The sequence below is a fragment of the Sebastes fasciatus genome, chromosome 4 (assembly GCF_043250625.1).
Source record: "Sebastes fasciatus isolate fSebFas1 chromosome 4, fSebFas1.pri, whole genome shotgun sequence".
Lineage (NCBI taxonomy): Eukaryota > Metazoa > Chordata > Actinopteri > Perciformes > Sebastidae > Sebastes > Sebastes fasciatus.
This window is the reverse complement of record NC_133798.1, coordinates 12,185,558-12,211,109: the sequence shown is the minus strand read 5'-3', so window position 1 is coordinate 12,211,109 and position 25,552 is coordinate 12,185,558. Positions and strand designations below refer to the sequence as shown.

Sequence of the window (25,552 nt, the reverse complement as noted above, 5' to 3'; positions counted from 1 at the left end):
CGCGGTGCCCGGCCGCGTCGGTCGGCGTCCCGCCAGCAACCCCGACCCGCGAGCAGGGGCGAGGGCCCTTTCATAGCTGCGTGCAGCTCTCGTTATTATTTTTCTGCTGGTAGATCGCGTTTTTGGGACCTTAGCCATCCCCAAAAACTCACCAAAAGTGGAGTATGCGTCAGAACTGGTGGGAAATTCAATGTTCTGGAGTGACTGGGCTCGGGTTTCTCCAGGGGGCTCCATAGCGCCCCCTAACGTACGCAGTTTTTCCGAGAAAGTTTCTTCGATCTTCACGAAATTCAAGTATGTCATTGCTCACGCCCTCATACCTGGATTAAATGATTTTGAGATTTCTTCGGCCAACAGGAAGTCAGCCATGTTGGACTTCCGGCGTGATTTTAAGATTTACGAACGCATATTTGAAGACTTTAGGATGCACAAAAAATAATGAAACTTTACACACACATCCAAACTAGTAATTACTTTATTTTAGTGGTGAAATTTTGCTTGGGCGTGGCATGTTGGCTCTCTAGCGCCCCCTTATGTCTTTTAGATTTTGAACATACCTTTAGGTACTCGAAAACTCATGAAATTTGGCAAAATGATAGACACCTGTGAACTTTATGTAAATGTATAGCCATTAGGCTCAGTGTGTTTAGCCGGCTCTATAGCGCCCCCTAACGCGTTGAAATTTTAACTTTGTCAAAGTTGATCCGATATTCATGAAATTTGGTATGCATATCCCACTCATCATTTGAAACATATTCCTCATTGGGTTTCATTAGCCCCGCCCACCCAGAAGTCGGCCATATTGGATTTTATGTACGATTTTCCCAATTTTTGCGTTTTATTGGCCATGTACTTTAACGAACTCCTCCTACAGATTTGATCAGATCGATTTGAAATTTGGTCAGGACCATCTTAAGACCTTGAGGATGAAAAGTTATTAAAATGGTGAGTGTTCACTTAACGAGCGGACCGTGGCGTGGCGGCCATTTTGAGCCATTCGCCAGTTATTGTAACTCAACTGTACATAGTCCGATCTGCCCCAAATCTCTCAGGTATGATGGTGCTCCAGTACTGATGACATGTATATGAAAAAATATACTCATAGCCCCGCCCCAAGACGTTAGCCCCGCCCCCTTTCATATCTCATGAACCGTTTATAGTAGAGTCTTGTGGGATGTGTCATATCACTCAGCAGAGAGTGGGTTAACCCTAACTCAACTGTACATAGTTCGATCTGCCCCAAATTTCTCAGGTATGATAAGGGTCCAGTCCTGATTATATGTAAATGCAAAAATATAGTCATAGCCCCGCCCCTTTCATAACTCATGAACCGTTTGTCGTAGAGTCTTGTGGGAGGTGTCATATCACTCAGCAGAGAGTGCCTGTTTCATTGTTGAAGGTTATGCCCGCCCCCTACACATTAGCCCCGCCCCCTTTCATATCTCATGAACCGTTTAAAGTAGAGTCTTGTGGGAGGTGTCATATCACTCAGCAGAGAGTGCCGGTTTCATTGGTGAAAGTTATGCCCGCCCCCTACACATTAGCCACGCCCCCTTTCATAACTCATGATCCGTTTGTCGTAGAGTCTTGTGGGAGGTGTTATATCGCTCAGCAGAGAGTGCCTGTTAAGTTGGTGTTGTTATCCCCGCCCCCTACACATTAGCCACGCACCCCTTCATAACTCTTGAACCGCTTGTCGTAGAGTCTTGTGGGAGGTGTCATATCACTCAGCAGAGAGTGCCTGTTTCATTGGTGAAGGTTATGCCCGCCCCCTACACATTAGCCCCACCCCCTTTCATATCTCATGAACCGTTTAAAGTAGAGTCTTGTGGGAGGTGTCATATCACTCAGCAGAGAGTGCCTGTTTCATTGGTGAAAGTTATGCCCGCCCCCTACACATTAGCCACGCCCCCCTTCATAACTCGTGAACCGCTTGTCGTAGAGCCTTGCGGCAGGCGTCGTGGCGCTCGTCAGAGTTTCGGTTTCACGGTGCCCGGCCGCGTCGGTCGGCGTCCCGCCAGCATCCCCGACGCGCAAGTAGGGGCGAGGGCCCGTTCATCGCTGCTTGCAGCTTTAATTATATTTACTTTTGCCATCAGAGACACAATGGGAAGACTGCTAAGATGTTGTTAATATTGCAGTTTATATTTTCACAAAAACAACTTGGTTAGGTTTAGGGAATCATCATGGTTTGGGTTCAAATAAATACTTTGTTACGGTTAGGGGACCTTCGTTGTCATGGTTACAGTAGTGAACACGTTATGGTACTCATGGAATACACAAGTTTGTAATTATACGACTGTGTCCAAAATCGCTCACTAGTCCATTATATAGTGAGTTCACCAGAGCTGTCCAAATGTATTGTGAAAAATATTAAACCCTATGGTCAGCGTTGCTGATAGCATTGTTGTGTATGAGATGTATGTTTTATTGATTGCCACAGCTGGTTGTTGTCTGTTGCCTATTGATAGGTCAAAATATCATTTAACATTCTGGGCTTATTGCATTTCCCTGAGTTGGACGTTCATGCGATAAGGTTTGGGAGTCAAAGTGACCCCAAAGACTGGAGAATAGTCTGGTTCTCCTGCCTCCTCTGGCCAGATGAACTTAAACTTCCTCAGCAGCGTCACCGTGATGAGGAAGAGCTCCATACGAGCCAGACCCTCTCCGAGACACATACGAGGACCTGAGACATAAAAAAAAAAGAGACCTCAAAGTCATGTACAACACTTTGATTAAACCCACCCTATGTGTATCATTTCTGTCATATGGATTGTATATGTTGTAATTTTATTATGTTGTTTATTCTGTACACATCTATGGCACATCCGTCTGTCCTGGGAGAGAAATCCCTCCTCAGTGGCTCTTCCTGGGGTTTCTTCCATTTTCTTCCCAGTTAAAGGGCTTTTTTTTTAGTGGGTTTTCCCTTATCCGATGCGAGGGTCCAAGAACAGATGGTGTCATATGCTGTACAGATTGTAAAGCCCCCTGAGGCATATTTGGGAGATTGGGCTGTGTGAATAAAATTTACTTGGCTTGAATTGACTCATACCTGCAGAGAAAGGCATGAAGGCCTCCGGTTTAACAAACTCTCCCTGGTCGTTGAGGAAGTTTTCAGGGGTGAATTCATTGGGGTATTTCCATTGTCCCTCCTCATTCAGCACTGAGGTCAGGTTAGGGATGATCATTGTACCCTGAGGAGAAAATTAAACAAAAGAGGAAAGAGCAGAGAGGAAAGCAGAAAACATTTGTCAGAGGTTAAGATTTACTTAAGCTACCAAAGTATGGTAATGTTCCATTATTTAAGTATGGTACAAACAGTTCGTTAATCTGTTTGGAAAATCTGTAACCTACATTGAAAGAGACTGTTTTCTTACACTCAGTCAAATCAAATGTGAATTAGATTTGCAGAAAAGACTATTTTCCTGCAGAGGTTACCACACTTTGCCACCACAATCTGGTGTGCTGATACAGTACAGTGAGCTTTCTTTCCACACTTCACTATACTGTCACTATTATCAACAACTTTTTAAGACCAGCTGCTTCTTACCCTGGGAATGGAATATCCCATGAGCTCTGTGTCTTTAGTCGCAGAATGGAAGACGCTGAGTGGCACAGTGTTGGCTACCCTCTGAACTTCATGTATCACAGCCTGGATGAAGAGAGATTTAAACATTTTCTCATGCTTTATCTGACTTGGGGCAGAAGAAAAACAATGCAGGCTCTCAGAAGCTCAGCCACAAAAAAGCAGACCAATAACCTTGCAATATGGGAACCTACCTGCAATATGCTGACAACCCGGCAAAAAAGATGAATGTGGTTCAAAAGAAGTGATTACAATTAATCTACCCCAAGGATCCCAACGTAAACAGATTATCTCACCAGATCTATTGTTTGATTTTAACACTTTTGCGAATTTACCCCTACCTTTAGCAATATGAGGAATCGATATATATATATATACGCAGGGTCTAAAAATTAGCACCCGCCACCTTCCAAATGCAGGTAAATTGTTGGCAGTGGCGGATAAAATTGTCAGGCAGGGAAAACCCTAGGGATGGGCATAGAGAACTCTAGTTGTCCGATTCCTTGGCATGTCATTCCTCTGTGTGTATCGATTCCTCATATTGATGCTTTCCGACAGTTATGCATGCACAATGACGCATACGCATGCTGTATCATGTTTCAGTTTGTTTGGGACTTGAGACACAGCAGAGAGAAAAAACAAAAGAGCTCAAAAGCATGGCCCTACTACTAAACATGAGGGGCACACCCTATTTCTTTCCCTGATAATGCGACACTGAGAACTACAAATCTGTGTTGAAATCGGCAGGAAGACAGTTAGTAACGTTACCTGTTAGCAGCCGGTAGGCAGCACAGTCCTGCTTAGTTAAATATTGGAGCTACTAACGTTAATTGAGGTGCCATTGAGTTATTATTATGAGGTGTTCAAACTCTGATCTGTAAAATTACCATTGGGTGAAGGTAAATTACAACGTTATCATGATGTGTTCAAATGTAACCTCGTAAAATTAAGTTTTTGTCGAGAAAATTGATTAAATCCAGGCGTTCGAAGGAGACTTTTTCACAGCAATATAAAATATATATTAGAGAGAGAATTATGACCTGTTTAACTTCCTAACAATAGCTCTAAGCAGCTTAGAATACATAATTAAAACTACTGATGCCAATTTTTTTTAAATTTAAATAATCATAATCTTTTGAATTGTGTGTTTTTATGCAAATAACCACTATAGATGACAATAACAAAGTACAGTACAGTACTGTGCATGGTACCCTCCCAACCCCGAAAAATAGGGCTCCCCGGAAGCTACGGTGTAATTCGAACACTGTAATTTATAATGCATATGTTTTTATGTAAACTATATTGAACATTGAATGACATCGGATCTAAAATGTTATTTCTTCATTTAGCACATAGAGTTCAAAAGTGGCAGATGAAATTTCTGACTGGCAGACAAAAAGAAATTACTAACCTGCCACATTGGCAGGAAGTGAAAAAAGTTCATTTCAGACCGTGTATATACGTATAAATGCTACTCAGCTCAGACCCATGTGTACACCTGAAATAAAAGTGAAATTATTAAGAGAAATCTGTCTGATGATTTACCTGCATGTAAGGCATGTTGTGTCTGTCGTCAAAACTGGCCTGATCCTTCCCTTCCAACACCATGTCTATCTCCTGCTGACAACGCTCTGAGAGATACAGCTGAGATAATAATTCTCGAATATAATAGAAAAGTTAGGACAATGACACAATGAACTACATGACTGTGTAGTATGGCCTGTATGCAGGGGTGAAAGTAACAAATTACATTTACTCTCGTTGCTGTAACAAAAACGTTTTTCTTCATACTTTAATCAGTAATTTTACTTTTACTTAAGTATTTTTTATCTGAAGTATTGTACTTTGCTACAATTCAATTTGCTTCCGTTACAGAGTAAAGACAAAAGTAACATGAAAAAGTTCTGATAGCTGTGTGAGAACGGAATGCCAAAAGCAGCTGCAACAGAGAAGAAGGCGAAGCTGCTGGTGTGTCTGCGACCGCAGGAGGGCTGAGCACATCTGGGAAAGATACATGTTCTATATGTAAACGTTCACTGGCCAAGTGTGAGGGGGTGTGAGGGCTGCAGTCGCACCTGTGCCAGACCCAGTAGTTTGTGAACAATACAAAAGCTGCATAACATTGTGATAAAGTTAAGGATGGCGTCATTATGGGTTATGGTTAAGATTAGCAATTTTGTACTTCAGCATAGATATACCTCCATATAGTTCCATAAATTGAGCAAACGACCAAAGGGAACCCTTGTCTGGTTTGTGGGTTTTCTGCAAGTGTCTGTACAGATACAGTTTTTTTTTTTTTATGTTCTTCACGCAACCCATACCAAAATAAACTTTTTTTGATATGGTTTCCTTAAATTTTGACCACAAAATGCACTGGGCAGGACATTTGACGATTGAAAAATAAACTTTTCACTACTCTGGGTGACAAACTATAGAATGGTTTGACAACATATCTTTAGTCTTTCTGCACTTTTTCTTGTTATTTACCGGCTGACATATACAGCGATTCCCATATATCTTCAATGACTTAATGATCAACCAAAGATGGTTTCCTATGAGAAAGAAACTTGACTCAAAAAGACCAACAGAGTGAACCCAATCTTTCCGAAGAAAAAGATCTAGCTGACCACATTACCATTTTCACACAGGTAGTTAGCAGCTAGCTAGGCGGCTGGAGGATAACGAAGGGATCACTCTTTCGCAGCAGACATTTTGACTCGTAATAGCAGCAAAAGCTCAGGTGTTACTAATAACAATTATAAATGTGCACTCAATAGAGTGCACACTTCCTCCAGTTGTGTCTCCCTCTCTCCTCCCAAACAAAAAAAAATTTGAATCTCACTCAAATGTCCTTCTAGGCTCCCTTACAGTTAAGATGGCGGCAAAGATAAAAAAAAAAAAAAAGAAAACAGGGATTTTACTGATGGGTCGGTCGCGGACGATTTGTTAGCTAAATGCAATTCAGCCATAATTAATTTCATTGTTAACCTGTCACCGTCACCTGTGCTTTCCTACTGTGACATAGCAAAAGAGGCTTATGTTGGAAAGCCTATGCCACATTGCTGGAAAGGAGACCGTAGGTGATTGTTGAACCTTAGATGCAGGAGGAGCAATGCAGGTTTTATCCTGTGCAAGGACCAGCTGTTTGGTCTTGCAAGAAACCTGGAGGGGTAATGAGTACTCATTCAAACTACCAGATTGCTGCAAAAAGTTAAGGTGTTTTCTTGGTTGGTGCACGTTGTCACTGAAAGGCCTTTTTCACAGCAGACATTTTGACATGTCTTACATGAAAAATGCCTTTACTGTTTATGACTTTCACAGGGACAAAAATTGAAGAATGAAGAGATGAAAAGTGTACGATAAAAAGACAACGGTAGAACTATGGAGCCGATGGCAGAAAAGAAATTAACATGTGCAGGCATACCTTGTATGTGTGGGTAGGTCATAAGGTAGAGGAAACCAGTAAGCAGGGTGTTGGAGGTAGTGTCAGTCCCAGCAAAGTGAAGATCTAGAGCGTACATACGCAGTTGGTCTTCCGAAAAGGAAGAACCATCATCATCTGTCACCTGTTGTTTTAAGACATTAAAAGCAATTATACCTTACTAATACCCACAAATACACACTATGGGGTATGAAAACTACCACATACACTTGTGCACATACGTTTACTAAAGATATACTTTGGTAGTACATTTGGTAGTGAGCTGACTCTGACACACACTCACACACCTTATCCAGTCGATCCAGATAGCAGTCAACAAAGTCTCGTGGATTTCCAGGGACTCTGGTCTGCTTGTGCTCGTTCAACAAAGAAAGCGCAAGTTTCTGACAAGTCTGAAAAAAAAAACATTCAAGTCAAATAATTACTGTTCTTATTTTTTCACTGACAAAATGATTATGTTTTGGTTGTCACTGTATATGTGCGTGAGGTCAGAGAAAAAAAATCATTCGTATTTTTCTCTTTCATGTTTAAACCTCAATTATTATTTTTTTCACTTAAGATTTTTTTCAGTCAATCAATCAAAATATGTCCATATATCTATGTGATTATCATAAAGTTGGCATGTCTGTAAAGGAGAGACTTGTGGGTACTCATAAAACCCATTTTCATTCACATATCTTGAGGTCAGAGGTCAAGGGATCCCTTTGAAAATGGACTTGACAGTTTTTCCCTCGCAAAAATGTTGCACTAGTTTGGAGCGTTATTTAGCCTCTTTTGTGAATAGTATGACATGGTTTTTTTAGTTTCATATGATACCAGTATCTTCACTCTAGCTTTAAAACTGAGCCCACTACAACCTAAAAATCGTAATGCATTAAAGAAATTAGTGGCATTAAAATTTGACAGCCTTAAAAGATTTACAATCAATCATGGTCCAATTAACATACCTCAACATTCTTAAAGGCCTTTTGGAAGGGCAGTGGCAGGCTGCGAATCATGGGAAAGGCGTCATACACCTGTAAAAAAAGATCATCATTTGTTCATTTAAATCCATACACAGATTCTGCTTCCTGACATGAATTGCTCTGATTTTTATCTTCACAGATTTTACTTGAGTGGAAATTAGGAGGTAAGTAAAGTAAGTGTTGGAGATATGTTCATCTCCAAGCTAAGATTCTGTGTTTAGTTAGAAAACAACACAATGTCACCACGTCTGTGAGAAAAGGTGAGGAAGTTTATGAAGAAATACGAATGAGTAGATGGATGGATGGACAATCCACAGTTAGGACGCAGATGCAAAGTTTATTCTGACCTGTATAACAATATAATAAGGCTGTACTGAATAGTATGAAGCTTCATGCATTATGCTGACATTCAAATTCGAAATCAACATAGCATTTTTTCTTTCCTTTTTTTAATTGTTCCCAATGAGGAGAGGGCACTATATGGACAGCCTTAAGATTCCAGTAGTGACGGTGTAGGATAATTTCCGACTCCTGTAATCCAAACATCTTCAAATACTTCAGAGCGTAAAGTTCAAAATTCTAAATTTATATAATCATTTCCCAAATCCACAACATATCTTTATCTAATGAAATATTCCGCTTCAATCCGTATTTGTTGGCGATTAGCCTTTTAAAAACAGCATTTTCACTCAAATATGACAACAGACATTCAAAGCTTCATTCGAAAACCTCAAAAGAAGCTTTGAACGTAAAAGAAAATGCTATTTGGTAGAGCCCTACAATATAGCAGTATTTTTAGTTTGGCTCTGGGCAATTTTAGATTTAAGATGTGTATTAGGTTTAGGAAAGACTGCATTACATTTTCAAATCTAATGCAGGGATGTCAATGTCAACATGTTTCAGCAAGTTCAAATGTTAATTTGTCGTTAAGAACAAATACCCGCAAAACTAATAACATTCCCATCAGCCTCAGTTGTAAGTTTTTTTGGTGCCAATTAACAATTATAGCATGCTAATATGCTAAGACGGTGAACACAGTAAACATTATACAACATCAGCATGTTAACATGACGAAGTTAGCTCAAAGCACAACTGAGCTTAAGTACAGCTTCACAGTGCCGCTAGATTAGCTGTAGTCTTGATGATATTTCTGAGGCAAGTTTGAAGGCAGAAAAAAGGTTTTGACTCACCATAGCCCATGGTCCATTGGCTATCTTGCCGTTCTCAGTAAAGCATTCAACAATCACTCTGATGAACTCATCAACATACTCGTAGCGTCTACCAAACAGAACCTGGCAGATGATGTTGGAGGCCGCATTATGAAACATATGTTGAGGACTCATGGATTTGCCTGTAAAAGACAGAAACTAGAAATTTAGAGCTTTCGGATACACCTAAACGCTCGACTCAAAACACACATCATCCACTGATGGGGAAACAAAGCAGTCAAACATAACATTTTACATACCAATGCTCTTCTCCAGTGTATCAATGGTGTATTTTAGCTCTCCATGAATCCTCTCCTCCATGGAATTCTTCCCCAGACCAAAGTTCCTCAAGGTCATCAGAGCAAAGCGACGATGCGCCTTCCAACTAGTGCCATAATCTGCCAGAATCACTCCTACAACAGGTGTAGTGGCACAAAGAGCACACAGAATGAGTTTAAAATAAAAATTTCTCAAGATCCTTGTCCAATGTGATCATTGCTGTTCTATATCAGAGCTCATCTACTTTCTCGACTATTTCATTATTTACTCTCCACAGTACTTTAATATATCTTCTTCATTTACTTTTAAACCTGAGAAATGCTTCTGTATTAGGGGGTCGATTCAAGTCAACAAGATTCAAATCAGTAAGATTTATTCATAGTCATTGCCATAGATTCAAAGATTCTGGCTCACTTGAGGCAAAAAAAGCTCACGAGTTCACACGCAATCTTGTGAGAATTGCTACCATGGGGGAAACGGTATTGCCAAATCTCTACCGCACACATTTGTACCATTGCACGCTATATAGCGTCATATCACCCAACCCTATAACAAACATGACAAATGTAGGCATTTAAAAGAAAAGACAAGCTCCGTTCTATCTTTTGTAGCAAGAGCGCCGCTATGTTGCAGTAATCTAGCAGGGGTTCCCAAACTTTTCCTTGCAAACGCCTTAACATAGCATTAGCTTATAGCTGGGACCTCCCTTTTGCAAGATGTCTTTAAAGAACAACTGACAATAGTACAGCAAATGTTAAAATAAATAATAATTTATTAATGCAATAATAATTACATTTCTATTTCAAATCTTTAATCATTAGATTCAATATTTCTGTTTTCCATTATAAGCATTTTGTCAGTTTAGTTTAACAACATTTAACAACATTATGTATGTGTCTGTGTCTTCTCAATAGGTCTTTTCAAAAACGTATCCATTTTTGTGTGTAAGCACTAGCTAGCTAGATGCTAGCAACTAAGCTAGGTAGTTACATTTCAGGAACAGCTTCGTGGTAGGTGCAGACCGTTACACGTCAACACTGACAGCTTATGACGTGACGAATGATGTTTCAGAAAGATGGGTATGGCAAATAATATTCAGATTTTATATATTATTATTATATATTATAATATATACTGTATATATATTTTGTATATATATATATATATATATATATATATTTTTAACCAAAAGTGTTGACCGTCTGGCCATCCACCGATGGAGGCCTATCAACTCTGTTATGTATGCAATGACGTCACTCCCCCATGGCGGCTCGCTAGCTAGATAGGTAAGTAGGAAGGTAAGTAGAAATTATGAAAATAAATTTGTCATATCTGTGGTTTTAACAACTTTTTAAAATCAGATTTTATGCAAGGTGGTTTTTCTAATATATTTGGGCACTACCAGTATGCCATATGCAAGTTTCATGTCCACTTTAACAAGATATATAGTAATACTGGTAACTGTCCCATCCCAACATAAATCAGAAAATAAGGCAATAAGCCCCTTTTAGGGGAAAATAATCCTGTGTCTCTCGTAGACGGCAACAGAGTAAACAGACGGATTTGAAACATGTTCCCAAACTTCTGCTTTAAACAAACCGGTAATAGTAATAACGCTATGCCAAAGAATTGCTGTGTAGTTGGTTGCAACAACAATAAATCCAAAAACGCTGATCTCTGATTTGTTCCCCTGCCATGCCTTTTTCCGAAGTACCCGTATGCGCCGATCTGATATATACTGTATATGTAGAGGAAAAGACACATCGCTGACATGTAGTAGGCTACTCTGTATGTCTGATTACTTTTTTTTTTTTTTAAATCAGCCAAGTTTGATAATACACTCTCTGCCCTTTGACATATCACGTCTGTTCTACCTTTCCTCTGGACGGTGTCATTGACAAACAGGTCTTGGGGTCTTCCAGCAAAATCAATGCCCTTGGTCACCAAGACCTCCTTCATGGCCTTCATCCCATTGATGACTACAGTTGGTTTGGAACCGAGATACAAACTGTAGACATTTCCATAAGACTTCCTCAGCTGGGAGAGAACAAGATAACATGTCAGTGTTTGAAATGCATATATCATATAACTCCAGATGGATATTACTCTTTAAAGGGGCAATTCACTAAAATCCCAAACACATATTTACCCATTTAGTTCAGTCCTTACATGGGAAATTTGGCTTGCAGCGTGGCAAAAACCGACACATAAGAGCAGACTCATTCGTCAGTAAAACAGATTAAGAAAAATAAATGTCATTTAGAGAGAGTAACACAAAATAATAATAAAAACACTAAGAAACACTACATAAAAACAATTTAGTCAAAACTAATTAAACAGGAAAAAACAGCTAATAAGAATAAGTAAAAAAAAAAAAAAAAAAACTGTGACAACTATTGGTGGAGTTCAAATTAGGTGATTTCATTGCACATAGTAAAAATTCATGTTTGAGTCTATTGCACCTGCCTTGGGGAGTCTATACCTCCGCCCTGAATGAAGCAGCTCTAACAAGACACAGCTTGTGTGTGTGTGTGTGTGCGTGTGTGTGTGTGTGTGTGTGTGTGTGTGTGTGTGTGTGTGTGTGTGTGCGTGTGCTCGGTCCTATTCCTTTCTCTGTTTACATGTTGCCACTTGGTACATTAATCAAATAGTGACAAATTACTAAAACTAAACTACAGTTATCCAACTTACAATTCTGTACGTTTTGCTACTGTTTTTGTTGTAAGTGTGTGTGTCCAATTTTTCCGTTTGTAATGAATTTGTAATGCACTTTTATTATTTTTTGTGTGCTTTGCTAATGTTGCTCATTGCTGTTTGTATTGCATGTACAGCCCTTTGAGGCATGCTTTGTGATATGATAATTGGCTATGATAAAATTTGACTTGACATGTAGCCATCTATACTTTTGGTAATGATTGCCCAGCATTGAGATAATAGATAATACTTTAGCCACCACATCCAGACTTCTGGGGTGGAGTTCTGTTTGCAGTGCTGACATTGTTTGTGTAAAGGGCGGTTGCTGTTTTTATAATAGATTTGTTTTATGCAATGAGCACTGCAAAACTATCCCCTTTCACCAACATTGTATTGAGATTTCCTCACAAGTATTGTATAGTGTATTATTTAGACAGCGCCCTTATTTGTATGTATCGCCTGTACCGCTGGCTGGCTATAGTCCAAGGGCACAGGCAGTCAACTCTGTATAGACAATGACAGTGTGTTACGTAATCACATGAAAACAAGTGTAGCCTGTGTTGAGTCCCATTTACCCTAGAAACATTATACAGTGCAAAGATTTTAGTGGCTTTCATATGTTTCTATTTTACACTTACAGCCAATAGGTTTCATTCATAGTCTAAAAGTGCAGTGGAACCGCAACTCTCGAAACTATTACTATCAGGAAAAGCAGCACAGTGGCCACGAGTGAAAGTATTGAACCATTTTACACACATTCTAAGTACTAATTATAGTAATTACATCAATGCAATAAACATTTAAGGCAATGGAAGAGCAACACTCATTTCAGCGCTTTTCTTACCCTCTCAAAGTCCTTCAGGGGGTTGTCTAAGCTCAGGTGCAAAATGTTCCCCAGTATCGGAAGGACAGGGGGTCCTGGTGGGAAGTTCTTGGGCCTCCGGGATTTGAGTAGCTGGATGATGAAGATAATGCAGAGCAATAGCAGGATGATTGACCCAAACATGGTGGAATGGACTGAACTGAAGAGGCAAGATGATTGACTTGTTTTAAAAGTGTAGCTCAGCTCTTAAAACGTGTTGCTCCAACAGCAGAAAGCTCCTTTATATGTCCTTGGAGCGAGACTTGCTGACAGACCAACCAGAGAAGAGGCTTCCAGCAGAGCAGCAGAGGGCGGCCCGCTCTGAATGTTGGCGGTAACTTTGAAAGGATTTCCCACCAATCAGCAGCGTAGCTTCGGGCGGTGGGTCTCTCCTCTGGGCGGTGCTGAGCTCCAGGAGGAGCCCCTCACCAATCAGGAGCCGGAGGTCTGAAGCAGCGTCACCATTTCACAGTTTAAGAGCAGCGTGTCTCTTCATTGGAGCTACTACATCTCCTGAACAGAGAAAGAAGAAGTCATGGCAAGAATCCTAGCCAACAGTTAAAATAAGAAAAGACGCTAAAGGAGAGTTTATCTCCATCCCAAACTCCATCTCCCTGGGTCCGTACAACGGTCGCATCATATACCCTGGACAGACAATCAGCTGCTTCATCTGCCACTCTGCAGACCACCAGGTGAAGCAGTGTCCTTCGGTGAAGTGTTGGAGATGTGGTGGTCTGGGACACAAGGCCAGGGACTGCACCGAGGAGAGTCAGTGCAGCCTGTGTGGCAAAAAAGGCCACACATTCTTCAGCCGCCCAGCCTCATACTCAAACAAGGCGAGATTACAACAGGCTCCCGGTCCTTCCTCAGCCTCGCAGATTCACGACCCTCCGCCACCCCTCCAGCAGCAGCAGAAGCAGCCTGGCCCTCCGTCAGCCCTCCAGCAGAAGCAGCCTGGTCCTCCGTCAGCCCTCCAGCAGAAGCAGCCTGGCCCTCCGTCAGCCCTCCAGCAGAAGCAGCCTGGTCCTCCGTCAGCCCTCCAGCAGAAGCAGCCTGGCCCTCCGCCACCCCTCCAGAAGCAGCAGAAGCAGCCTGGCCCTCCGCCACCCCTCCAGAAGCAGCAGAAGCAGCCTGGCCCTCCGTCAGCCCTCCAGAAGCAGCAGAAGCAGCCTGGCCCTCCGCCACCCCTCCAGAAGCAGCAGAAGCAGCCTGGCCCTCCGTCAGCCCTCCAGCAGAAGCAGCCTGGCCCTCCGCCAGCCCTCCAGCAGAAGCAGCCTGGCCCCCCGCCAGACTTCCAGCAGCAGCAGCAGCAGCAGCCTGGCCCTCCGTCAGCCATCCAGCAGAAGCAGCCTGGTCCTCCGCCAGCCCTCCAGCAGCACTCTGGCCCTCCAGCCACCAACTCCCGGAGACAGCCTGGCCCTCCACCAGATGCTAGACAGCAGTCTGGCCATCATCCTCCCACTCTACAACAGACCTACAACCAGCCAGCCCTCAGAGACGGTCAGCCCTCTGCCTCTCAGCCGGTAGAGGCTCCTCTCCCCCTACGGCAGCCCGGTGCTGAGCCTCCTGCTCCCCAGCGAGGTCCGCGGATACGCGACCCTCCACCTACAGCCGAGCACCCCCCCTTAGCTCTTTCGGACGATCTCTCTTCCCTGTCAGGGGAGGAGAGATTGCAGATCGAGAGCGATGTCGAAAGTAGCGACGATCGAGAGTACGAGAGTGCGAGTGAGAGCCCGAGCTCTGATTTTAGCTCACCGGGTCCAACGGCTGGCCAGCGAACCAGCAGCACCCCCCTCCAGTCCCCCTCTAACCCAGACACCTCCGACTCCTTCTCCCCCACACCCGAGTTCCCTGCACCCAAGCCACAGCACGAAGCACCACTCCAATTAACAAAAAAAAAAAAAAAAGACCATCTAAATTCACAAACCAAAATAAAGAAAAACGCTAGACGATAAGCCCACACCCTAGCTCCCCACCACTCCACTATGGGCTTTCTTAAAATCGCTACCTGGAATGCTCGTGGGGTGCAGTCCCAAGCTTTTAGAGAAAAAAATAATATTAATTTCTTATTGAAAACCGATTTCGACATTTTGTGCACACAAGAGCTCAGACTCAACAGCATCGAGGACTCTGAGAACGTGTGTAAACTTTGGAACAAAGGTAAGGCTTTTATATCTATTGGTGAAAACAGAGCAGACGGAGTAGGGGTATTTTTTAAAACATTTGATGTGACTGTTCTAAAAAGAAGAGACCTCATCCCAGGGAGACTTTTAATGTTGGACTGTATGTATAGAGGGGAGAAATACAGAATCATAAATGTTTACACTGCCCCTGGTAAAGCAAAAAAAATCTGCCTATTTAAAAGACTCAGAGAGCTGCTCACCATCGGTTTTAAAATTATTCTGTGTGGAGATTTTAATACAATAACGGAGGAAAACGACAGGTGTGGTCCAAATGATTTTAAATTAAGCTCCGAAGGGAGACTTTTAAAAGAAATCTGTGGGGAGGCCAAATTGACTGATGTATGTAGAGCCTTTAATCCATTCGGGAACGAGTTCACACGGTTTGATAAAAAAACAAAAACAAGAATCGACCGAATATATGTTTCATCAGATTTTAATGTAAATGGGTATGCCACGGCGCTTAACGACCTCTCTGATCACCTCTTAGTTAAAACTTCCGTGACTTCCAGAGCCTCCGAAAAAAGAGGCTTCTGGAAGCTCAACTCACAGTGCCTCAAAGACACCAATGTATTGACAGAAATGAAACAGGAAATACACAAAATTATACAACTAAATATTATTACAAAATCTGATATTAAATTATGGGAAATATTAAAATATAGAAAAAAAGACTTCTTTAAATTTAAATGTAGAGAGTTAAATAAGGCAAAAAATATAAAATATGACACACTAATGAATCAATATATATTATTAAAACATAAGAAACAAAAATCTAAAACCGATGAAGACCTTATATCAAGTATAAAAACACAAATAGATAGTTTTAATCATGAATTATTATATAGTATTTATAAACAATCAGAAGTGGATAGCAGAGGAAACTTGATCCATGATATCAAATCAGGACAAAAACGAACTCAAAGTAAATTTATAAAATATATAAAAAATAAAAACGGTGAATCCGTACACTGTGAAAAACAGAAAAGAGAGGTGATCAGAGAACAATGTATTGACGCATATAAAAATATTGATGTTGATGTAGGTTGTATTAAAATGTTATTAGAATCAGTCCCGAAATACAGCTCGTCAGACTTCACTGGTCTGACTGGAGAGATCAGGAGAGAGGAGGTGATGGAGGCCATCCAACAGATGAACACTGGTAAAAGTCCTGGCCCAGATGGGCTGCCCACAGAGTTCTACCAGTTGTACATGGATGATGTGGTAAACCTCCTCACCTCCATGTTTAACGAAGGTCTGAAAAGTGCATGTATGGGGGACTCCTTCTATCAAGGAGTTTTATGTTTAATATATAAAAAGGGTGACGACTCGGATCTCGATAATTACAGGCATATAACTATAATGAATACCGACTATAAAATATTAGCTAAAATAATTATGAATAGATTAAATGATATATTAGATAAAATAATAGATAAAGAACAAACCTGTGCTATCAAAGGTCGTTTAATGTGGGATAATCTAAGTATACTTAGAGAAATCATACACAAACCAGACAAAAAAGGTTTCTACATAGTCAGCCTTGATCAAAAGAAGGCCTTCGATTACGTCTCCAGAGACTACCTCTGGGCCGTGATGAAATCATACGGCTTTCCTGAGACATTCATTGAAATGGTTAAATGCCTGTACACCAAATCAAATATTTGTATAAATGTAAACGGTGTTTTAACTGACCCCTTTGAAGTGGAGAGAGGTGTAAAGCAGGGCTGCCCTCTGAGCCCCGCTTTGTACATCCTAGCCATAAGCCCCTTAATCAAGAAAATCAACTCAGACAGTTTAATCTCCGGTACAAGGGTAGGGCACATGCCCAAAACTACATCCATCGCGTACGCAGATGACATAACTGTTATTATTAAAAACCAGTTAGAGATGGATGCTTTAACAAATAATCTGTCTCTATATGAACTTGCATCTGGCGCCAAATTAAATCAAAATAAAACTGAGGGAGTCTGGATCGGAGCTGAGAGGGACAGACAAAATATTAACATCAAAGTTAATCAAGAAATTAAAATACTGTGCGTATCCTTTTGTAATAGAGAATGTAGTGAAAGAAACTGGGAAAACAAACTATGTGACATCAAAGAAGAGGTGAAAAAATGGGAAAACAAGAGCACTAATTATAAAACAAGAGTTAACATCGTCAAAACCTTCATCCTATCCAAACTCCTCTTCCTAGCCAACATCTTCCCTCCATCCAACAAAATGATAATTAAATAAAATAAACAGTGTGTTAATTTAATCTGGGGTACAACCAGGGAAGTAACTAAAAGAGAACTAATGTATAAAAGCAAAGAATACGGGGGTTAGGAGCTGTTGAGCTGGGGAGTAGACTGCATATAGCTTTTATTAAAAATGTCTCTGCTGCCATCTGCAGGAAGGCTCTCTGGGTTGGAGATGTCTCCATGTGGAGAAAGAGGAGAGGTAGAGCCAGACAAGGCCCTGATTATAAATTGATATATGGAGACTTCATCTCACAATACCAAGATTTGCAGATTGACTGGAATGGCTTACCAAGTAAAATGATATTCAAAAAAATAAATGATTCTAAATATGGTGGCCTAATAAAACATAAATATTTAACTGACACTGAAAGTACTGAAGTAATTAAAACATTGAAAACTAAAAACCTCTCAGAGAGCATTCGAGATGTGCGGTGGCTGATATCTGTTAACAGACTTGCTGTAAGAGCTGTTGTCTCATGGAGTTGTTACGTTACTACAAAAACATGTTCCATGATTTATTGTAACGAAGACGAGACGCAGCAACACCTGCTCATGGACTGTTACAGAGCTCAGGAGGTCTGGTCCATGCTCCAAGGCCTCGGCCTGGCTCATGAAGTCGGTTATAAATCTGTGATGTATGGTTTGTTGGATGAAAAGATGTCTGTAAAACAAAAAGAACTTTCACAACTAATTATTAGCATCACTTGCTTCAAGCTATGGAAAACAAGGTGCGTCATGGTCTTGGAACAGACTGTGATTGACAGCGATACCGTTGTGAAGCAAATACTGACTGACCTCAGAAGGAGGAGAACTTTGGACAAGAACCAGATCCTCCCATGGAGCCAACTGGACTTCTGATACCCTGTACTTTGCGAAGTTTACCCTGAACATTGTGATGTTTACCCTGAACATTGTGATCTTACCCTGAACATTGTGATGTTACCCATGCCCCAGAGCCCGGTCCTTCCGGTTCCGGCCTTTATCAATTGACCTCTAACCTTGTGCGCTCAAGGAGGCACTTTTAACGAACAATCAATGACTTCTCCACATAGCACTTTATTTGCATAACTGTCTTTTCTTTTTGTATTATTCTATTGTAATCCATGTCACATCCTATGTATATTCACCAAATTCCTGTAAAATTGTAAAAATGTAATAAAGTCTTTAAAAAAAAAAAAGCAAAGGAGGAAAAGGACTCGTAAAGGAGGCGCAAAGCGTCACCGTAAAGTCCTCCGTGATAACATCCAGGGAATCACCAAGCCCGCTATCCGCCGTCTGGCTCGCCGTGGTGGAGTGAAGCGTATCTCCGGTCTGATCTACGAGGAGACCCGCGGTGTGTTGAAGGTGTTCCTGGAGAATGTGATCCGTGATGCCGTCACCTACACCGAGCACGCCAAGAGGAAGACCGTGACCGTGACACCATGGGATGTGGTGTATGCTCTGAAGAGACAGGGACGCACTCTGTACGGCTTCGGTGGATAAACACACTCTGCTGCTTTATGAACACTAAAGGCCCTTTTAAGGGCCACCCACTTACTCATCATAAAGAGCTGACCTCCTGTTATAATGTTAGAACCAACCTTTACAATTTAAATCATTATGAAAGTATTTATAATTAATATAATTTATAGTTTCCGGTGTTATTGTTCAACAAGGGCAAGCTAAAAAAATGGAAATGTTGAGGTAGACTACCTTGAAGAAAAAAAACTTATAAGGGAGGACAATTTTCTATTGCCCTATCATTGATTGTTGGATTTCCAGTTTGTATGAATTTGTTTTGGTTATAGCTAGTGACACTGGGTTATAATGGCAGTTTTATTGAGCAAAATGAGTGAGGGAGAGGGATGTTGCAATACAAGATTGAGCCAGAATTGTTCAGAGTAATTGAGATATATATACAGTAAAGGAGTATAGATTTATATTCCAGGTATGTGTAGAAGATATGTAATAAAAGCTAAAATGCAAGTAAGAATATAAACACTAGAATTATATTCACTGATCTGAATCAGATGCTTCAGCATTCTATGATATGGGCCTAAAATTAACAAGAATAAGACATTAGTATAGGCCTCTGCGTCCAGTGTTTCTCTAAGTTGTAAATACTATAGAGCAGAAAAAAACACCAAATGGATACAACTTGGTGAAATATACTTGTATTGTATACAACATGCAGGATGAATTTTGATAATCGATGATGACGTAAAAAAAAAAAAACTATGGGACTAAGTGGATGTTTAGAGAACGACTGACGGGGAACATATTTTGTAGCTTCAATTACACACTGCAATAACAGTAATGTAAGCACCATAGGGCAATTCATATTATTGAATTGTTTCTGCATGGTTTAAAATGTATCTATAAAGCTTTAAGAACAGGAACATGACTTTAGTTGTAGTGGGTGGCTCTTAAAAGAGCCTTTGTGTTGTTGGTTTAGCAGAAGGTTTACTTGGAGCTGGTGTACTTGGTCACAGCCTTGGTTCCCTCAGACACGGCGTGCAGAGGGAGGGCTTTTATTTCGAAATGAAAGCAGGAAGTGTTGATTTAAACCCCAAACTTTATAATTTTTTGGAAAGTGATTGCGTTTTCCACAGCACTGACTGCTGATATTTCAGAATAAAAGCCTCGTGTTAACAAATGAAGGGATTCTGTCTATAGAAAAAACGCCTGAGGGCTTTTATTTTGAAATGAAAGCAGGAAGTGTTGATTTAAAAATAAGTCTTTACTTTTTTTCATCTCCGTAACAAATTCTACAGATATACCTCGAAATTGTAGTAAAGTCTTGCTGGTATGATGTTAATATACAGTCTATAGATCACTTTCACTGTCTGTGACATAGTCTACAGATGTCTAGACATGGAAACTGTACTAATCTTGCTAGAATGATGATAATATACTGTCAATAGATCACCTTCCCTGTCTGTTGCTGCTGAGAGACGCAGCTGAGACGCGAGCGGCTCACGTGAAAAATAGGCGAGCCTTCTATTCTATAGAATAGATGCGCGTCTCACGCGCGTCTCATGCGGGCAGTGTGTCCACTTTAACCTGTTAACAAAAAACAAAAAACAAGCCGCCACGCAGCCGCCACGCGCTCTCGACGCGGGTAGTGTGTTCACCACTTAAAAGTCCTGCAGTAAAAGTACAAAAGTATTGGCATCAAAATAAAGGCCTACAGAAAGAGCAGAGTTATTTACTGTAGGGAACAGAGGTGTGAAAAGGGTTTAATTCACTGACAAGAACAGGAAGTAAAGACAAACAACTAGTGATGGCGAGCTGAAGCTTCATGAAGCACTGAAGCTCTCCGGGAAATTGGTTCAGAAAAGGGTTCATTTCTCGAGGCTTCATGTGCATGAAACCACCTGGTGGTCAAAGAGTGTAAAACAGGCAGATATGATCTTAACCATGTGATCTGTGATATACTATATTTTGCACCAGTAAAGGCTGTTGGGAATGACTGGAAACAATGAAAAAAAATATATTACCATGTAATCCATTTATATGTATATAATATATAATATAATGACTATTTTCTAGGAAGTATATTATGAGTATATAACATACATGTATAATAAACAATAATTGTTTTGTGACTAATGCATCTTATGTGTGTAAACCAATCCCTCCAGGAGGGGTTATATTAGTGTTCTGTGTTACTTCTGGAAAGTGGCATTGGTTTAACCAGTGAAGATCTGAACCACTTCCTGAACCAGTCAGCAGTATGTCCGGGCAGCGAGGCTTTGGACGTCATCAATGACGTATTGGTCTAAAACGATACAAGCCTCGAGCGCATCGCGGAAAACTTCCTGGATTACTCGACACACGCTCAGAAACCTCAGCACAGTAGGTAACATCACTTCACAAGTTGATAGTTTAGAGTTTAGTTGCGAAATGGAAGTTTTTGGTACTGACCAGTGGTGGAAGAATTACTTTAGATCTTGTAGTCTTCTCAAGTAAAAGTAGCAATACCACAGTATAGGTCCTCTGTTACGACTTAAGTTGAAGTACAAAAGTATTGGCATCAAAATCTAGGCCTACAGAAAGTGCCAAAAGTAGAAGTAGCTACTGATTATGCAGAATGGCCCGTTTCAGAATGAATGATGCCATGTGACGCTCATTGATGTGAATATAATGAATGAAATAAACATGGATTTGAATTATAACTTATTAACATACAAAAAAATTAATGTGCTCTCCTCAAAATCAACAGATGTTCATTTATGAAAACTAAAGGCCCTTTAAAGGGCCGCCGATTATCTCATTATAAACACCTGAATTCCTGTTCCTATCCTATAGATAAACTATTGTTACCATTGTTAAATCCGTTTTAAAGTGGTTATAGGGTTATTTGGTGTTTGTGCTTGTTAGGTGATCAACGGGAGCATGCATATGACAAGAAACATGGCCAGAATAAAAACAAAGGATGGAAATGTTAAGTAGCCTGTCAGACCACCTGAATAAAACTGAATAGACCCATTAGGGAGGCACCTAAATTTTCCATTGCTGTTCGGAGTGCTTGTGTTCACTGACTGGTGACAATACTGCTACCACAAATGTATTCATTTATATTTAATGTTATTATAAACATGTGCCTTCTGTTACATAGCATGTGTAACAAATGGGAAATAATGTAAACTACACCTTTTCAGATCAGTGCCCCTTAAAATCCACAAAACATGTATGCCATTGTTGAATTTATATGTAATGAATTGTTTTATATTTTTGCACCACAAAACACTATATGACCGAGAGTAGAACTAGTGTGCTTTAAAGTTTGAGCAGTGACACAAAAGGTCCAAAGTTTGGAACTGAATCTTTTTGAATTATGAGTTAATAATGTTGAGTTAATAATAAAACAACAACAACAATATTAATAATTGTAATTTTGGATTAAACTGGTTTCATTAAGCAGATTTAAAAATTTTAAAAGGTTGATCTTAGCTCTGTAGAACCTGAACTACTGTGCTGATGTTTTTGAAGGAGGTCCAAATCTAAATTACAGTCAGTCGTCACTTTCAACATCAGCAGAATACACAGAAAAACTGTGGTTTAACAATTAATGAAGTTTTTGTAATATTCAGCACTGATATACAGTATCAGTGAAACTGTTATCGTAACATTTAAAGCCACTAACTATGCTGCCCTAGACACACAACATTTATTCGTCAGTTTGTTTGATCATTAATAGTAGAACTATTAACTTTTTATATTAAAATCAGTCCTCAGCAGAGGACATGTTCACAGTCACAGCGAGCAGCTCTGATAGGAAGTCAGGCTAAACTGCACCATAAGCCTCGGCCATCATCAGTGTGTTTGCTGCTCCCACAATAACTTCACTTTATTAAACACTCATCAACAGCAGATGGTTGTTTTTACATTGAGTACCTGAACAAACATGTGGGCCAGTTGGAAAACGTCTTTTGATGGAGATCTGATGCATTTTAAATCATTTTAGGAGAGAAATCAGTGAGAAAAGTCGGTGAGCAGTGCTGGCCACGGCGGTGATAGGTGAGGTTTGGAGGCTCCAAAAACAAAATGCAGAGAGCATCAGAGCTCAACATGACTTGAATATGAAGAGACACAAGTCCGCTATCGGCTCCATTCACTGTCAGCCTTCAGCACTTCTCCCACATGATGTTTTGAGTGTTTTATCAGTGAAGAGAAAACACAAGTGGCACGGCTTTCAGATGCTCAGAGGAGCCACGGGCTGGGTTGAGTCTCCACGGTTCTCATGGTGTGTTTAAGTGCAGCCTCCTGCTCCGAGCTCTTCAACAGTCCAGTCTCACTCTCGTGTTGTCGTGAAGAGGAACTAAACTTCAGGAGGAAATGGCAGAAGTAGCTCCAGTTCAAGCCGCCCCGGCGGCCAAAGCAGCCAAGAAGAAGGTCTCCAGACCGAAGAAGACTGGCCCCAGCGTCAGAGACCTCATCGTTAAAGCTGTGGCCGCATCCAAGGAGCGGAGCGGCGTGTCTCTGGCCGCCGTCAAGAAGGCTCTGGCTGCCGGAGGCTACGATGTGGACAAGAACAAGGCCCGCGTCAAGACCAACATCAAGACCCTGGTGGCTAATGGGACTCTGGTCCAGCTCAAGGGGACCGGGGCCTCCGGCTCCTTCAAGGTCAGCAAGCAGGCTGCAGAGAAGCCGAAGCCAGCCAAGAAAGCCGCTCCTAAAGCCAAGAAACCCGCAGCGGCTAAAAAGCCCAAGACGGTGAAGAAGCCGGTAGCCGCGAAGAAATCCCCGAAGAAGGCCAAGAAACCCGCAGCGGCCAAGAAAGCAGCCAAGAGCCCCAAGAAACCAGCCAAGAGCCCCAAGAAACCAGCCAAGAGCCCCAAGAAGGCGACTAAGGCTCTCAAGGTGACCAAGAGTCCCAAGAAGGTGGTCAAAAAAGCCCCTGCAGTCAAGAAAGCTCCCGCTAAGAAGGTTGCCAAACCCAAAGCCAAGAAAGCAGCACCCAAGAAGAAGTGAGCTGTTCTCAGTCTGAACGAACACACCGACAAAAAAAGGCTCTTTTAAGAGCCACCCACATCATCCTTAAAGAGCGATTACCTGTTAATTCTTACTGTTGACATTAACTGCAGACATAAACGTAATATTATATTTGCAGCTAGGAGGAGAAATAAACAAGGGCTTTTCACTTATTTATTACAATGATTAAAAAATACTTGGGCCCAGATGAAACTTACAAATAGTATGAAAAATAAATAGACCTCACAGGACAGCCATCTGATCTTAAAAGTGTTTCCTTTGTTACATATTATTGAGCTTTGTAGCTGTGTGAGGGGATAATATAATATGCAATTATTTGCTTTCTTCACATTTCCCTTTTTTTAATAATATAAATATTACAATGTTTCAAACCCAGTTCAATGTGAGCAGCACAACATGACCAATGCACTATAAATCTCCACATCTGAAGGTTAACACTAAAGCTAAGGAGCCAGTAAAGAATAGCACTAAATAATGTATAAAACCATATATTTCAGGCAACTTATCTATAGTATACTAATGAGAGCAATAATAATAACAGGCACATAATATAGAAATAATAACTATAATGTTTTGTGAAAGTGATCGCTGCAATCAAAAAGTGATTTGCTGAAATAATACATAGGGAGGCACTTAAATGTTCCATTGCTGTTCCGGCTGCTTGTGTACACTGACTGTTGACATTCCTGCTACTACAAATATATTATTTATATGGGCGCCTGGGTTAGCTCAGTTGGTAGAGCGGGCGTCCATGTATTGGTCCTGACCGCGGTGGCCCGGGTTCGAATCCGGCCTGTGGCCCTTTCCGCATCCACTCTCTCTCTCCCCCCTTTCAAGACTCTATCCACTGTCCTGTCATAAAAATGAAAAATAACTTGAGAAACAATGACAAATGAGAAATAATGTAAACTCTTGTAAACACCATTTCAAACCAGTGCCATCGGATCCTGAAATGGGCCATTCATCGTAATCAGTAGCTACTTCTACTTTTGGCACTTTCTGTAGGCCTTTATTTTGATGCCAATACTTTTGTACTTTTACTTAAAGGGACTGTTTGTAACTTTGTAAGCGTATAAATGTAGCGGGTCGGCACACATGCGCGCTCGCATATGCGCGCTTGCGTGTGGCCAGAGCCTTGTCTCCTCTGCCTGCTCGCCTTCACTCAGACAGAGCGCGCGTTCTCGCGTACTGGCTCCACCTCTAGACGTGAACGCGCGCTCACTCCACACTGCACGAGAGTTAGTTTAGCTCTGAGAATATCTAGTGAATGTACAGTGGACGTTTGTGCAGAAATAACTGCTGCAGCTCCTCCAGAGAGAAACGTTACCGTCTCCCTCCTGCGCCCGCAGTGAGACACCGGGTGCCGGTGTCACGGTTCCCGTTTCTCTCTGAGGAGCCTCGTCACTTCACAAGACACGGAAAACCTCTGTTGGTGCGCGCTGTGTCAGTGAATTCAAGTAGGCAGCGGAGGAGAGGCTCCGGTTGCCGGTGTCTCCCTGCGGGCGCAGGAGGGTGAGGCAGGAAAAGCAAACACTAGGATCCGATCTAAATCATGTTCATGGAGAGACCTTGGTCTGGTCAGCTAACATTACTGCCAAGCAGCTGAAATATTGAGT

General features: G+C 41.2%; 3 protein-coding genes across 3 annotated transcripts; 2 read left to right on the top strand and 1 right to left on the bottom strand.

The window, feature by feature from the left end:
* Positions 1 to 2,142: 2,142 nt before the first annotated feature.
* Positions 2,143 to 13,363, bottom strand: LOC141765786 (cytochrome P450 2B4-like). The gene is made up of 11 exons (XM_074632012.1): positions 13,019 to 13,363; positions 11,355 to 11,517; positions 9,462 to 9,614; positions 9,184 to 9,344; positions 7,976 to 8,044; positions 7,316 to 7,420; positions 7,011 to 7,152; positions 5,132 to 5,217; positions 3,551 to 3,652; positions 3,053 to 3,194; positions 2,143 to 2,686 (listed from the first exon to the last, which is right to left on the bottom strand). The coding sequence occupies exons 1-11, from the start codon at positions 13,178 to 13,180 to the stop codon at positions 2,499 to 2,501; spliced, it is 1,473 nt and encodes a 490-aa protein (XP_074488113.1). The 5' UTR covers positions 13,181 to 13,363; the 3' UTR covers positions 2,143 to 2,498.
* Positions 13,364 to 16,272: 2,909 nt separating this feature from the next.
* Positions 16,273 to 19,935, top strand: LOC141766878 (histone H4-like). The gene is given in 4 exon segments (XM_074634053.1): positions 16,273 to 16,440; positions 17,612 to 17,658; positions 18,639 to 18,655; positions 18,658 to 19,935. Coding segments are annotated over 4 exon segments (516 nt in total). The 3' UTR covers positions 18,942 to 19,935.
* Positions 19,936 to 23,174: 3,239 nt separating this feature from the next.
* LOC141765783 (histone H1-like) lies at positions 23,175 to 24,619 on the top strand. The gene has a single exon (XM_074632010.1). The coding sequence runs from the start codon at positions 23,280 to 23,282 to the stop codon at positions 23,913 to 23,915; it is 636 nt and encodes a 211-aa protein (XP_074488111.1). The 5' UTR covers positions 23,175 to 23,279; the 3' UTR covers positions 23,916 to 24,619.
* The last annotated feature ends 933 nt before the right edge of the window (positions 24,620 to 25,552 follow it).

What these genes read in the sequence shown, in the direction of transcription:
- LOC141765783 (XM_074632010.1), top strand. Translation starts at nt 23,280, where the DNA reads ATGGCAGAAGTAGCTCCAGTTCAAGCCGCCCCGGCGGCCAAAGCAGCC.
- LOC141765786 (XM_074632012.1), bottom strand. Translation starts at nt 13,180, where the DNA reads ATGTTTGGGTCAATCATCCTGCTATTGCTCTGCATTATCTTCATCATC. An exon ending in TACACTGGAGAAGAGCATTG is followed by an intron (nt 9,345 to 9,461) that starts GTATGTAAAATG and finishes TGTCTTTTACAG; the next exon opens with GCAAATCCATGAGTCCTCAA. An exon ending in CTTCATGCCTTTCTCTGCAG is followed by an intron (nt 2,687 to 3,052) that starts GTATGAGTCAAT and finishes TTTATGTCTCAG; the next exon opens with GTCCTCGTATGTGTCTCGGA.